The sequence below is a fragment of the Ovis canadensis genome, chromosome 24 (genome assembly GCF_042477335.2).
Source record: "Ovis canadensis isolate MfBH-ARS-UI-01 breed Bighorn chromosome 24, ARS-UI_OviCan_v2, whole genome shotgun sequence".
NCBI classification, from domain to species: Eukaryota; Metazoa; Chordata; class Mammalia; order Artiodactyla; family Bovidae; genus Ovis; species Ovis canadensis.
The window spans coordinates 41,098,252-41,113,612 of record NC_091268.1 but is presented as its reverse complement, the minus strand read 5'-3'; the positions used below and the strand labels follow the sequence as shown (position 1 = coordinate 41,113,612).

Here is a 15,361-nt window from a genome sequence, read left to right as displayed (position 1 = left end):
TGCAAGAGACTTGGGTTTGATCCCTGAATTGGGAGGAGCCCCTGGAGAAGGGAATAGCAACCCACTCCAGTGTTCAAAATCCCATGAACAAAGGAGTCTGGCAGGCTACAGTCCATGGGGTTGCAAAGAGTCAGACACGACTGAGTGACTAACACTTTCACTTTCACAACTTTAAAGCTTCCCATGATCCACCCTTCCCATTTCCTCCATAAAAACCCCCACAGGACTGGTCATGTTCTCTCCTGTGTCCCACCTTAGCCTGGACCAAGGATCTAGCTCAAAACTCCTGAGCTGTCTTTCTTGGTCTATGTCTTTCATCCCTACTAGACTGTAAGTTCTTGAAAAAAAATACTGTATCTTGTTTTTCCCAAAGATTCCCTAGCTCTGTGTCTGGCACACAGAAGTTACCTAACAAATGTCTGTTGAATAAATATAAATCCTTTGTCTCAAAGAATCCCATTACCATTCATGAGCCCAAAACCTAAGTCTCACTCTTTTTTTGGGCTGTACTACACGCTTCCCTGGTGCCTAAGACAGTAAGGCGTCTGCCTGTAGTGCGGGAGACCCAGGTTTGATCCCTGGGTTGGGAAGATTCCCCTGGAGAAGGAAATGGCGACCCACTCCAGTACTCTTACCTGGAAAATTCCATGGACAGAGGAGCCTGGTAGGCTACAGTCCATGGGGTTGCAAAGAGTCGGACACGACTGAATGACTTCACTTCACTTCACGCAGTATGTGGGGTTTTAGTTCCCTTGACTAGGGATTTAACCCAGCCCCCACTGCAGTGGAAGCATGGAGTCCTAGGAATTTTAATCACTGGACTGCCAGGGAATTCCCTAAGTTTTGTTCTTTTTTTTAAGATTAAAAAAAATATATGGACCATTTAAAAAGTCTTTATATTGAATTTGTTACAATATTGTTTCTGTTTTCTGTTTTGGTTTTTTGGCCACAAGGCATGTGGGGTCTTAGCTCCCTGACCAGGGATTGAACCCCAACTCCCTGCATTGTAAAGTCTTAACCACTGGACTGCCAGGGAAGTCCCTCTAAGTTTCATTCTTGATACCTCTTTCATGGAGCCACACTCAGATGGTAAAAAATCTACCTGCAATGCAGGAGACCGGGTTTGATCCCTGGGTCAGGAAGATCCCCTGAAAAAGGGAATGGCTACCCACTCCAGTATTCTTGCCTGGAGAACACCATGGACAGAAGAGCCTGGTGGGCTATATACAGTCCATGGGGTCTCAAAGAGTTGGATACGACTGAGCGACTAACACACACACACCTCTTTCATTCCCATAGCTTCTCCATCACCAAATCAACTGCCCCAAAGCAGTTCACTTCCCTGCCTCTGTCCCATCCTGGTACAGGCCATCACAGCCTGCAGCCTAGTGCCACGGGTTGCTGCACCTCTGAACCCTTCCCATCCAGCCAGAGTGATTTTCTCAAATGCAAATCTGACTTCAAATGAAGGAAATCCTTAAACATGGCCCAGGCGCTGCCCAGCCTGCTCCCCACCTGCTCCCTAGCCAGCCTCCCGCTCTCACTGCCCTCCACACTGCCCTTTCAGATCCTTGTGTTCATTGTGCTTCCTTTTGTGACAGGGCCTTTGCACATGCTCTTCTGCTGCCTGACTCCTCCCCAACAACTGAGGTTTTATTCAGGAGCTTACTGAGAAACTGCTCCAAAGAGTGAGCAGGCAAGGTCAATTTACATGTATATATTTTGGTCAGGAAATACAAGCTGTAAGTATGCTTTTTGGTAAAAGATTACTGCCAGTCACAAAGAACACTTTGCTATTTCTCAGGGATTTCCCTGGCGGTCCAGCAGTTGGGACTCCACGCTTCCACTGCAGGGGGCACGGGTTTGCTCCCTGGTCAGGGAACTAAGATCCCGTATGCCCCAAGGTGTGGTCCCAAACAAACAAAAACAGAAAACAAGAACAACAAAAAACAAAGAACAGTTTTCTCAAATTAATGATTATAGTACTTTTCTATGTAAGGGAAGATGCAACAATCAGGGTTCATTAAAATTCTTCTTGAAATGAGAAGAAGCATACCTAACAACCTGTTTATTCAAATCACAGTGCATCTTATTATCCTCAATTTCCTCTGTCTGGAGTACAAAGCACTTCACCTGACTATCAACTTAATCTCTTCATCTGAAGCACCGAGTGTGTTGTTGGTCAGCGGCTGCAGCAGCTTAGACTTTGTAAGATGTTGAGCAAAATGCCTTTTTTTTTTTTTTTGTACTTTTTCCCCGCTGCAGTAGGTCTTCAGAGTGGCCCACAGACTTTTCTCTAGTTGAGGCACACGAGGACTTCTCAAGTTGTGGAGCATGAGCTCTAGGCTCGAAAAGTGAAATCAAAGTGTTAGTCCTTCAGTGCTATCTGATTCTTTGTAACCCCATGGATTGCAGCCCATCAGGCTCCTCTGTCCAGGGGATTTTTCAGGCAAGAATACTGGAAAGGGTTGCCATTTCTTTCTCCAGGAGATCTTCCCGACTCAGGGATTGAACCCCGCTCTCCCACATTGCAGCCAGATTTTTTTTACTGTCTGAGCCACCACGGAAGCCCAGGCTTGAGGGCTAAGTGCTCTTATTTTGTTTGCAGAGCTCAAGAACCACTTCCTCAGAGAGGCTATCAAACTTCCCTGACCAGGTCAAATGCCCCTGTTATCAGGTCCTTATAACACCATATGCCAGACTTTTTTGTGACACTTGTCATAGATGAACTTTTTTCCCCCCAAAATTCCACATGTACTTACATTTCACAAACCACAATTTCCAGAGCAAAAAGTTGGGGTCCAGTTGAAACCAATAGACCTGTATGGATGTATTTATTTATCTGATCTTAAAGGAATTTTAATCTTACTTATCTGACCTTAAAGGAATTTTAATCATGACATCCATAAAATTAAAGGACAGCTGGGGGAACTCACTGGCATCCAGTGATTAGGACTCCTCGCTTTCACTGCAGGGCATGGGTTCACCCTCTGGTTGGGGAACTAATATATCCCACGGCCAAAAATAAAAGGTACCTGTACTTGGTGAAGAATCAAATATTTTTCCCATTTGCCAAAACCAATTAGCATCAAAATATTTGACTTTATAACCAGAAAGTTTTATTTTCATTCATGTCCAGAGGTGCTTAATGGGATTTAATTTACAGGTCTAAGCGTTTACTTATTTTAAATCTACAGTTCAATGAGTGTTAACTTCCTGGGTAGCTAAATGGTAGAAAATCCACCTGCAATGCAGGAGACTCCGGTTCAATCCCTGGGTCAGGAAGATCCCCTGGAGAAGCCCCAGTATTCTTGCCTGGGAAATTCCATGGACAAAGGAGCCTGGCTGGCTATGGTTCATGGGGTCACTAAAGAGTCAGAAACAACTTAGCAATTAAACAACAAGACTAGTTTTACTTAGAGTGTATGTTTATTAACTGTAGCTTGGCGACTGGGGTGAGCAGATGCTTAACAACCAGGCTGTTTTGGTGCCAGGGCTCTGTTGTGTTCAAGTCCCCTTGGGGCTAGGAGTCTCCTTGTTGTTGTTTATTCACTGAGCCGTGTCTGCACTTTTCGACCCCATGAACTGCAGCACGCCAGGCCTCCCTGTCCATCACCAACTCCTGGAGTTCACTCAAACTCATGTCCATCGAGTCGGTGATGCCATCCAGCCATCTCACCCTCTGTTGTCCCCTTCTCCTCCTGCCCCCAATCCCGCTCAGCATCAGAGTTTTTTCCAATGAGTCAACTCTTCATATGAGGTGGCCAAAGTATTGGAGTTTCAGCTTTAGCATCAGTCCTTCCAATGAACACCCAGGACTGATCTCCTTTACAATGGACTGGTTGTATCTCCTTGCAGTCCAAGGGACTCTCAAGAGTCTTCTCCAACACCATAGTTCAAAAGCATCAACTCTTCAGCGCTCAGCTTTCTTCACAGTCCAACTCTCACATCCATACATGACCACAGGAAAAACCATAGCCTTGACTAGACGGACATTTGTTGGCAAAGTAATGTGTCTGCTTTTGAATACGCTATCTAGCTTGGTCATAACTTTTCTTCCAAAGAGTAAGCGTCTTTTAATTTCATGGCTGCAATCACCATCTGCAGTGATTTTGGAGCCCCCCAAAATAAAGTCTGACACTGTTTCCACTGTTTCCCCATCTATTTGTCATGAAGTGATGGGACCAGATGCCATGATCTTCGTTTTCTGAATGTTGAGCTTTAAGCCAACTTTTTCACTCTTCTCTTTCACTTCATCGAGAAGATTTTTAGTTCCTCTTCACTTTCTGCCATAAGGGTGGTGTCATCTGCATATCTGAGGTTATTGATGTTTCTCCTGGCAATTGATTCCAGCTTGTGCTTCTTCTAGCCCAGCGTTTCTCATGATGTACTCTGCATATAAGTTAAATAAGCAGGGTGACAATATATAGCCTTGACGTACTCCTTTTCCTATTTGGAACCAGTCTGTTGTTCCATGTCCAGTTCTAACTGTTGCTTCCTGACCTGCATATAGGTTTCTCAAGAGGCAGGTCAGGTGGTCTGGTATTCCCATCCCTTGAAGAATTTTCCACAGTTTATTGTGATCCACACAGTCAAAGGCTTTGGTATAGTCAATAAAGCAGAAATAGATGTTTTTCTGGAACTCTCTTGCTCTCTTGCTTTTTCCATGATCCAGCAGATGCTGGCAATTTGATCTCTGGTTCCTCTGCCTTTTCTAAAACCAGCTTGAACATCTGGAAGTTCACGGTTCACGTATTGCTGAAGCCTGGCTTGGAGAATTTTGAGCATTACTTTACTAGGGTGTGAGATGAGTGCAATTGTGTGGTAGTTTGAGCATTCTTTGGTATTGCCTTTTTTTGGGATTGGAATGAAAACTGACCTTTTCCAGTCCTGTGGCCACTTTTGAGTTTTCAAAATTTGCTGGCATATTGAGTGCAGCACTTTCACAGCATCATCTTCCAGCATTTGAAATAGCTCAACTGGAATTCCCTCACCTCTAGTAGCTTTGTTCATAGTGATGCTTTCTAAGGCCCACTTGACTTCACATTCCAGGATATCTGGCTCTAGGTGAGTGATCACACCATCGTGATTATCTTGGTTGTGAAGATCTTTTTTGTACAGTTCTTCTGTGTATTCTTGCCACCTCTTCTTAATATCTTTTGCTTCTGTTAGGTCCATACCATTTCTGTCCTTTATTGTGCCCATCTTTGCATGAAATGTTCCCTTGGTATCTCTAATTTTCTTGAAGAGATCTCTAGTCTTTCCCATTCTGTTGTTTTCCTCTATTTCTTTGCATTGATCCCCGAAGAAGGCTTTCTTATCTCTCCTTGCTATTCTTTGGAACTCTGCATTCAGATGCTTATATTTTTCCTTTTCTCCTTTGCTTTTCGCTTCTCTTCTTTTCACAGCTATTTGTAAGGCCTCCCCAGACAGCCATTTTGCTTTTTTGCATTTCTTTTCCACGGGGATGGTCTTGATCCCTGTCTCCTATACAGTGTAAGGAACCTCTGTCCATAGTTCATCAGGCACTCTATCAGGTCTAGTCCCTTAAATCTATTTCTCACTTTCACTGTATAATCATAAGGGATTTGATTTAGGTCATACCTGAATGGTCTAGTGGTTTTCCCTACTTTCTTCAAGTCTGAATTTGGCAATAAGGAGTTCATGATCTGAGCCACAGTCCTTATCCCCTGCCTATCTCAAGTGAGACCATCTGAGGGCGCAACGACCTTGGTCCCGCTGGGAGGTGAGGAAACACTGGCTCCAGAAGCCGCGGCTGGAGTGTGGGGACGCTTTCAACATCCGCTGGGAAAGTTCAGGGGTTTACCGGTAGCTGGGTTGGGGAACTGGAAAAGTAGGGACGGGGTCGCGCTGTTCACCGCTCATTCATTCATCCAACAGGTATGAACGCCCCAACCTGGACACCGTGGGGGAGAGAGTCAGAGCTGTTTGTTGGCAGGTCTGGAGGCCATGGGGTCGCAAAGAGTAGGACACGACTGAGTGACTGAACTGAAATGTGAGATGTTTACTATTTCCAGAAGCTTTTAAGGCTCCATTATCTCGTTAGATCTCCTTCTACAAGAGGTCTGCCCAGTAGCGCTGCAGATAAGGAAGCCAGAGATTCAGAGCGGGGAGGCGCTGCCCCAGTTCACCCAGACACCTTTAGGTCGCTGGTCACGGCGGGAACGCAGCCGGCGGAGGACCCCAGCGAGCGGCAAGAGTCACCTGATGTGGGAGAGGCTGCGAGGCCGCAGGGGCGCGCTCGGCCTCCGTAGCCGCGTCGGGGCGCCAGAGCGTCTACCGCCCCAGCCCCTACTCCAGGGTCACATGACCGGCTCTTAGGCAACATGGCGGTGGCCGTATTGCAGCACCCTGGCTGAGTGACCGCGACTGCAAGTGGGCTCCTACCCGGGGCGAGGGGTGGCCTCAACCGGGGAGCAGAGGACCACAAACTCTCCTCAACCCGTTCCTGTCTCCGATCTCACCCGAGTTCCACTGGTCCCCTCCGCGCGGTGTGTCCGCCGGCGCGGGGACGCATGATAGAGCCCGGCTGCCATCCCCCGGCTCTGTGCTTCGGGGCAAGCTCCTCTTGTGTGTCCAGGCACATCTCCTTCGCCTGGGTTCCCTCCTTTCTCCAGCCTCCTCCCCTCGCAGGTGGGATCGTCGGTGGGACCGTAGCGAGGGCGGGCGCGGCCCACCGGGGCCATGTCCGGGTCCGACAGCGCGCCCTTCCTCAGCCAGGCGGATGACACGGACGACGGGCCGGCGCCCGGCACCCCAGGGTTGCCGGGGTCCATGGGGAACCCGAAGTCCGAGGATCCCGAGGTCCTGGACCAGGAAGGACTGCAGCGCATCACGGGCTTGTCTTCGGGCCGTTCGGCTCTCATAGTGGCCGTGCTGTGTTACATCAATCTCCTCAACTACATGGACCGCTTCACCGTGGCTGGTACTGACTCTTGGGAGAAAGTTAGAAGAGGGGAAGGGAGCGGGGTCCTGAGTGGGGCTGCCTCGGACGGCCCATCCTGAGTCTTCTCCTTCCCAGGAGTCCTTCCGGACATTGAGCAGTTCTTCGACATCGGAGACGGTAGCTCTGGCCTCATCCAGACCGGTAAGTGGAGGCTAGGCACAGGCAGCAGCTCTTCTTTCTGTCCTGCCCTCCTTGAGGCCACATGTTGGCCTGCCTGGGGCCTCATTTTTGGGAGGTACTGTGACCAGAGCTAGGGGAGATGGCCTCGACTCTACCCTGAAGCTGTCTTGTTTGAATAGGACACCACATTTAAAGAGATTTCAAGAGGGAGTCATTTAGTGTGATGGTATTTAGGCAGACATGGGTTTAAACATCAGCTTTTCACTGAATGTGATGGTAGGTAAGGCCCTCAGTTTCTCTAAGCCTCACTTTCCTTGTGGGTGAGATGGAACTCATAATAACCAGACTCACCTCCTAGGGCTGATGTGAGGATTAAATGTGGTAATGCCTGTGAAGTGGCTTGTGCAATGTCGGCAAATGGTAGGCACCCAGTAAATAGTGGCAGGAGGGGAAGAGGTGAGTGTTACTTGTTCAGAACTTCGGGATTCATGGGAGAGGCAAAGCCAAGACCTACTCCTCTTTACCTTCCTTCCCTCCTTCATTCATTTCTGAGCACCTACCTGTGCCAGGCTCTGGAGGAAGTGCTGATGACATCCAAAGAGCATGGCAAGACCTCGTACTCTCATTGTCTTCTAATCCTTTTTATCAGCCAAAGAATCTGGGTTATTATTCTTATTTTATAAAGGAAGTAGGTAGTATTTTTATAAAGAAAAAATATTTTTAAAGCTATACTTTTATAAAGAAACTGAGGCTTGGAGAAAAGTTAAGACTTTCCTAGGGTCATACAACAAGTTTGAAGCAGAAGAGGAGTTTGAAACAAGGTCTTGCAGTGTTTCTTGCTCCACTCTGGGCCACTAAGGAAATGGAGATATCTAAGCCAAAGTTGGATGGAATGAGAACGGGATCACAGGTCCAGTTCTGCCCAGCTCTAAAGAGTTGTTGAGTTAGAGAAGAAACAGGTCTTTCTTGGCAACCGTGTTCCCGTTTTCATTCAACTCATGTTTGCTGGGCACCTGTTTTGTGCCAGGCATTGTGTTAAGGGATGGAAACACAGTCATGCCCATTACAGGCAAGGTCTTTTTCTTCCTGGAGCTAACGTTTTGCTGCGCATGAGGGGGCAACAGTCCCTAAACTACAATGAGATAGTGTTCTATAGGAATAACTGTTATGTCAAAGAAGACAGAGTAGATGAGATAGAGAGAGATTGGATATGTGGTGGTTGGGAAGGTTTCTGAGCCGAAGGTAAAGGAGCTGAAGTCTGTGAAGCTCAGGCGAGAGGGAGATTGTTCGAGATGGAGAGGACAGCATCTCCATAGCCTTCAATACCAAAGCCTTAAGTTGGTACTGAACTTGGCAGTTGGACCATTGGGGTGCAGAGTGGAAATGTGGATAAGCGTGAGTTTGGAGAGGTAGGGAGGGGCTGGATCAGATAAGATTTCGGGCCAGGGTATGGAGGATAGGATAAGTCAGCTGGGCCATCCATTCTACAGTGGACGATTTGAAAGACATTACAGATGGGGTTGGACGACTACTCCCCCTACCCCAATCCATCCACACCCCAAAAGGAAGCTGTGATGGTTTCAGGATCGGGAGTTATTCTATCCCTCTTCATCCTCCCAAGCTGGGGTGGAGGGTCGGGTAGGGGTACTGAGGCTGGGCTGTGACTCTCTGCTTCCCCCCAGTGTTCATCTCCAGTTACATGGTGTTGGCACCTGTATTTGGCTACCTGGGTGACAGGTACAATCGGAAGTATCTCATGTGCGGGGGCATTGCCTTCTGGTCTCTGGTGACACTGGGGTCGTCCTTCATCCCCAGAGAGGTGAGGTCCCATGCTGGTTCCTGCTTCCACCCCCATCCCCACCCCCTGCCCCAGCCCTCGCATCAGTCTTTGCTGCTGCTCTTTGGAGTCACTGCAGAGTGGGCTTGGGGAGCTTGTGTGCTTCCCTTGGTCCTTACCATCTTTTATCCCTTGCCTGCCTAAATCATCTGCCCACCCCATCCTCTCCCCTGTTCTTCCAGAACCTTCTTCTGTCCGTCATCCCCTCTCGCCCTTTGACTGGCGATTGACTCCTTCCACTGCGTACCAAACGCTCCCGTTCCTCTGCCATGGGAAAAACCTTACCCAACTGCCCTCTGTTTGTCTTCCTATTCCTAGCCAGACTTCCCCAAAGGACCCCTTACCCCAGCTCCAGTCTGGGTGAAGGGGCAACCGGTCAAAGGCTCTGCTTTGCCTGTACTTCCTCTCCTCACACTCCCGCCTTGAGCACCGCTGGCTTACCTGCCCCCACCACTCCATTGCCAAAGTCAACGGGGCCCTCTCAGTTGCTAACTGTAGCTCCCAACTTCCTAGGCCTGTTCTCCCTTAATCTCCTGCGAGCCTCTGGCTCTGTTGACCCACTTCTTCCTTCCAGAAACTCTTCTGACTTCTCGGACTCCCCTCTTCTGGTTTTCGCCCCGCCTCCCTGGCTGTTGCTTCTTTACAGAACTCTCCTCTGTCTGTCGTCACTCTCTGCCCTGGGACTCTGTCTCCTCAGCCCCAGACACTATGTACTCTCCTTGGGTGATCGTGCCTTGTCCTTAGCTTCTGGTGTCTTTGGCAGACAAATAACCCCCCCACCTAAGATCATTATTCATTGCCGCGGTGTCTTGGATGGGTGGATGAGATAGAAATAAAGATTTATTTTGCACCAGTAGGTGCAAAATAATGAATAGACCTTTTGTGGTCCAGTTCTCACAGTAGTTATGTGAACAAGTTGTTGTTATTATCCCCTTTTGCAGATAAGGAAACTGAGGCTCAGAGAGGTTAAGTTGCTTTCTCACAGTCACAGCTAGTAAGTAGTGGAGCCAGGATTCAAGCTCAGGTCTGTTTGCTTCTGAAACCCAGGCCTCTCCTGCTATCCCCGCCACCTCCCCAGAGCGGGCTGGTGAGATTGGCGGGGAGGCTGGCCGCAGAGCAGGGTGCCACCTCCCCCATATCTCATTCCCCAGCGATTCTGGCTGCTCCTCCTGACCCGGGGCCTGGTGGGGGTTGGGGAGGCCAGTTACTCCACCATCGCGCCCACCCTCATCGCTGACCTCTTCGTGGCAGACCAGCGGAGTCGGATGCTCAGCGTCTTCTACTTTGCCATCCCAGTGGGCAGGTGAGTGGACCTCGAGCCTGATAGAGAGGCAGGAGGGCCTCACCTGTGATGTGACTGACCAGCTGTCTCCTCCCCCACCCTCTTTCCCCAGCGGTCTGGGTTACATTGCAGGCTCCAAAGTGAAGGATGTGGCCGGAGATTGGCACTGGGCTCTGCGGGTGAGTTGGGTCACAGCCTGGGAGAAGGTCAGCAATATGCTCACTGATTCACCCTTTTTTACCTTCAGGCACCCCCCCTTTTAAGGCATTGCTCACTCTGCTAAGCCTGCGGGAAACCTGCCCTCACCATGAAGCCACATACTAGATAAAACTCTTGGTTACAGGTGACAGAAGCCACTGTAAACTGTAACCCCCTTAATGGGACTGTATTGGAAAGTCCCAGGGTGAGCTTCAGATAAAGCTGGATCCAGGACACCACACTGTCCCAGGAACTTGCTCATCTTTTCTCTCAGCTCTACTTTCCCCTGTGTTATCTTCATTCTCAAGCAAATGAAAGCTCCACATGTTTATCTTCCCATTTAGAAACTTTAGCAGCCTGGGTCCTTGAGCAGTAGTCCTGGATGGTGTCTGATTAGTTGAATGCAGGTCACATGCCTTCCACTGAATCAACCACCAAGGCCTGGGAGGTTAACGTGACTCTTGTTGGCTAAGTCTGGGTTTCAGGCCCCACCCTGTTTGAATCAAATAGGGAGTGGTTTCCCAAAAGAAAGTTAGGGAAAGTCCGTTGTTACCAAGGAGGGAGCAGTTAGGCTTGAAGAAACGGGGTCCATTGACAGTGACAGTCATCCCACCCCTCAGTCACAGGTTTAGCTTCCTTGAGCCAGCACTCACTGGTTGTTTGAGGTCTCGGGCCCTGAGTTGCCTTTACACACGCGTATGGTCTCTCATTCCCCAGGGTTGAGCACCTCCCCGCCTGTTCCCTTCCTAAAGCCCACTCTTTCCCCAGGTGACGCCAGGTCTAGGAGTGCTGGCTGTTGTGCTGCTGTTCCTGGTAGTACGGGAGCCACCAAGGGGAGCTGTGGAGCGCCACTCAGACTCGCCGCCCCTGAACCCCACCTCGTGGTGGGCAGATCTGAGGGCTCTGGCAAGAAAGTGAGTTTCAGTTCAGTCGCTCAGTCGTGTCCGACTCTTTGCGACCCCAGGGACTGTGGCATGCCAGGCTTCTCTGTCCATCACCAACTCCCGGAGCTTGCTGAAACTCATGTCCATCGAGTCGGTGATGCCATCCAACCATCTCATCCTCTGTCATCCCCTTCTCCTCCTGCCTTCAGTCTTTCCCAGCATCAGGGTCTTTTCCAGTGAGTCATTTCTTCAAATCAGGTGGCCAAAGTATTGGAGTTTCAGCTTCAGCATCAGTCCTTCCAATGAATATTCAGGACTGATTTCCTTTACTGGAAACTGACTGGTTTAATCTGAGTTTAGTTGGAACCTAACATCTGAGGCCCCCAGGGAGGCCCTGGGGTCGGTTTTGAGATTTACATGGGTGCGGTCTTTGTTGTGTTCTATCCGCTGACCCTACCCCAAGGCAAGGAATGCTTGGCCCCTTTGTGGCAGCTGCTTGAATTACAGGCCCAGATCCTGGAGCTGGAACCACCATTATACCCAGTGCCCAGGCAATTCAAATAAGCCAGAGAAGGAGAACAGAGGTCTCTGACCCTGATGCCTCAGTGGAGTCTAACTTCCTCCCTCCCAATTGTCCGCAGTCCCAGCTTCATCCTGTCTTCCCTTGGTTTCACTGCCGTGGCCTTTGTCACGGGCTCCCTGGCTCTTTGGGCCCCTGCTTTCTTGCTGCGTTCCCGTGTGGTCTTGGGGGAGACCCCACCCTGCCTTCCTGGAGACTCCTGCTCTTCCTCTGACAGGTACCCGGATGGGGACTGGGCTGGGGGCCCCTGCAGGTGGCAGGGGATGAAGTGGAGAGGGTCTGTGATTCAGACTCAGGCAAGGAGAGTCTGAATCCTGACTTCACAGCTACTTCCTCTCGCAGAGTCTCAGTTTCCTAGTCTGGGAGTAGGTGTCTTCCTCTTGGAGCTTTGTGCGCCATGGGGTTCTGTGCCTAGATAGACCTGGGTTGTGAGCGTGGCTGTGATGGACCATCTCTGGGCCTTGGGGGTGAGGCTAGGGGGCTTGGCAAGCAGAAGGGCTAGCCCCCCTTTTCCTCCCCGTCCCCTAGTCTCATCTTCGGACTCATCACCTGCCTCACTGGGGTCCTGGGTGTGGGCCTCGGCGTGGAGATCAGCCGCCGCCTTCGCCGCACCAACCCCCGGGCTGACCCGCTGGTTTGTGCTGCTGGCCTCCTGGGCTCTGCACCCTTCCTGTTCCTGGCCCTCGCCTGCGCCCGTGGCAGCATCGTGGCCACCTATGTGAGTATCCAGCAGGTGTCTAGGGGGGTGGTCTAGGTCCAGGGTGGAGGGATGGTGCACTGAGGGGCAGAATTGGGGTCAGAGCCGACTCTGGAGCAGGAATGCCTGGATTTGCATCTCAGCTCTGGCCATTCTTAGCTGTGTGACATTGGGCAAGTGACTTAACCTTTCTGTGCTCAGTGTCAACTGCTGTAAAATGGGAATGCTAGTAGCACCTGTCTCCAAGGGGTGTTGTGAGGGTCAAAGGAGTTAATAGAGGGGCCTGGTACCTGGTGAGCCCTCCACATGTCTGCTCATGTTGTGGTGAGACCCACCCCATCCCCCCTCCTTCACCACCTACCTCCCATCCTTCAGATTTTCATTTTTATTGGAGAGACACTGTTGTCCATGAACTGGGCCATCGTGGCTGATATTCTGCTGGTAAGTAGGTGTCTGGCCCAAGGTTACCCCAGTGGCTGATGGGAGTGGGCGGTGGGTAGGAAACTTCATGTGTGCTAAGTCACTTCAGTCGTGTCCGATTCTTTGCGACCCTATCGACACTGTACCCCTCCAGGCTCCCCCGTCCATGGGATTCTCCAGGCAAGAATATTGGAGTGGGTTGCCAGGCCCTCCTCCAGGGGATCTTCCTGACTCAGGGATTGAACTCACGTCTCTTATGTCTCCTGCACTGGAAGGCGGGTTCTTTACCACTAGCGCCACCTGGGAAGCCCCATAGGGAACCTCACTTGTCTTGAATTGTAGTGGTCATCCCTTTTTCAGAACCTAGCCCTGAGACTTGACTTCCAGCCCCAAGTGGGCCTGTAGTTTGGGCCTGCCCTGCCCTTCATCCCAGCCACACCTCTGAGCTGTGGTTCCCCTGATGTCAGCCTAGGGTGTGCCTTGCTCCTCTCCTTACCCTCTGCCTCCTGCTCCTCTCTCCCACCAGTATGTGGTGATCCCCACACGACGCTCCACTGCTGAAGCCTTCCAGATTGTACTGTCCCACCTGCTAGGTGATGCTGGGAGCCCGTATCTCATTGGTTCGGTGAGCAGGACCTCTTGGCCAGGCCTGGGCTGGGCTTCAGGGGGACCCTACGTTCCTGGCACCAGCCAGTCACCAGCGGCCGAATTAGAGGGTCCAGTCCAAGTGAGGCATCCGAGTCCCTGTGCCACGCACCCCTCACCTCGAAGCCTCAGCTCGGCCGGCAGGATTTTGTCTTGGTAGATTTCCACCGGTGAGGTCCTGGCTTAAGTCTTCTTCGTTCTTCTGGAGTTTGGGGGTTTCCTTTCCATGCCTTCTTCTGACTTTTCTTTTCCTTTTTTTTTTTTTTTAAGATTTTTTTGATGAAAAATTCTGCTAAGTCTTTGTTGAATTTGTTACAGTATTGCTTCTGTTTTATGTTTTGGTTTGTTGGCTGTGAGGCATGCGGGATCTTAGCTCCCCGACCAGGGGTCAAACCCGCGCCCCCTGCACTGGAAGGCCAAGTCTTAGCTACTGGACTGCCAGGGAAGTCCCTCTCTTGACTTTTCTTTCCCTGTCTCCCTGCAGATCTCTGACCGCCTGCGCCGGGACTGGCCCCCCTCCTTCTTGTCCGAGTTCCGGGCCCTGCAGTTCTCACTCATGCTCTGCGCCTTCGTGGGGGCACTCGGGGGCGCGGCCTTCCTGGGCACCGCCATCTTCATCGAGAGCGACCGCCGGCAGGCTCAGCTGCACGTGCAGGGTCGGTCGGGCCTCCCCTCTGTCAGTCCACAGTTCCCTGTCTAGCTTCATGATGCTGCCTGCTTGTCTGTCTGCCTGCCCGCCCAGCCCTGTGTACCTGGCCTCTCTCAGTCCTCAGCCCTCCCCTTCCTCGGCTTCGGGGCTGCCTGACCCATGAGCTCATGCCCTGCTGTGTGCCCATCAATGCTGCCCTGTCCATTTGCCACTGCTTGTTCGTCCCCTTCCTGGGCCTGTGTCTGTCTGTCCATCCAGCCCTGGCTCTGATTCTCTTCCCTGGCAGGTCTGTTGCCTGAAACCGGGCCCACCGATGACCGGATTGTGGTGCCCCAGCGAGGACGCTCCACCCGGGTCCCTGTGTCCAGTGTGCTTATCTGAGGGATCACCGCTTGCTATCTGCAGACCTATCACAGCTGGCCCTGGGCCCACCCCAGGAGGTGCCCAGGCCCCAACTCCTCGGCTAGCCCGTTTTCCGGGAGGGGCCTTGGGCCGTGTTCCAGCTCCCACACACTACATGGGTAGCCAAGTGGGGACACTGGGGGCTCGGGACGGGGGAGCCCCTGCCCCTGGAGCAGCCCTGGGGGCTCGGTGCTATTTGTAACTGAATAAAATTTGTAGCCAGAACCCCAAGTGCCTGCTGGAGTCTCTCTGGGTTAGGGACCTCTGATCTCTGGATGGTGGGGGATGCCCCCTCTCTAACCCCAGGGTCCCAGCGGCTGTCGGGTGACCCCCGTGGGCCCTGGGGCAAAGCCCTGTCCTTCTGGGCCGGTGAGCATTGGGGTGGAGTGAGCTGGCTTTGTGTGACTGTGAGTCATGCCCGTGTCTCCCCTAGAGCCCGCCCTCCGCGGGCCAGCCAGGGCGAGGTGGGGGTGGGCACACCCAGGGGCCCCTCAGAATTCCCGGTGTCGGAGCCTCTCCTTGCTGCCTCCGTGAGCCACAGCTGTGGAGGCCGTGGCCACTGACTGGCCTGGAAGCATCTTTCCCTCCTCACCCCCGCTATGAGTTGCCCCTTGCCAGGGAGACCAGCTGACCCTTCTGGAGGGCCCAGGGTGGCTCCTGAGGTGGCCTCCTCCCCCTCC

The 15,361-nt window shown here is 51.6% G+C and overlaps 1 protein-coding gene across 3 annotated transcripts; it reads left to right on the top strand.

Moving 5' to 3' along the window:
- The first annotated feature begins 5,835 nt into the window (after window positions 1-5,835).
- Window positions 5,836-14,906, top strand: SPNS1 (SPNS lysolipid transporter 1, lysophospholipid). 3 transcript variants are annotated; one of them, XM_069570821.1, is made up of 14 exons: window positions 5,836-5,901; window positions 6,068-6,654; window positions 6,738-6,946; window positions 7,043-7,108; window positions 8,770-8,906; window positions 10,076-10,227; window positions 10,319-10,385; window positions 11,173-11,318; window positions 11,930-12,085; window positions 12,397-12,586; window positions 12,941-13,006; window positions 13,512-13,610; window positions 14,115-14,286; window positions 14,566-14,906. In XM_069570821.1, exons 3-14 carry the CDS (start codon window positions 6,796-6,798, stop codon window positions 14,658-14,660), a joined length of 1,497 nt encoding a protein of 498 aa, XP_069426922.1. In that variant the 5' UTR covers window positions 5,836-5,901; window positions 6,068-6,654; window positions 6,738-6,795; the 3' UTR covers window positions 14,661-14,906. The 3 variants fall into 3 exon arrangements, with proteins under 3 accessions (XP_069426922.1, XP_069426924.1, XP_069426921.1); XM_069570823.1 differs by lacking the exon at window positions 5,836-5,901 and having other exon boundaries at window positions 6,320-6,654; window positions 6,742-6,946; XM_069570820.1 differs by lacking the exon at window positions 5,836-5,901 and having other exon boundaries at window positions 6,624-6,946.
- The last annotated feature ends 455 nt before the right edge of the window (window positions 14,907-15,361 follow it).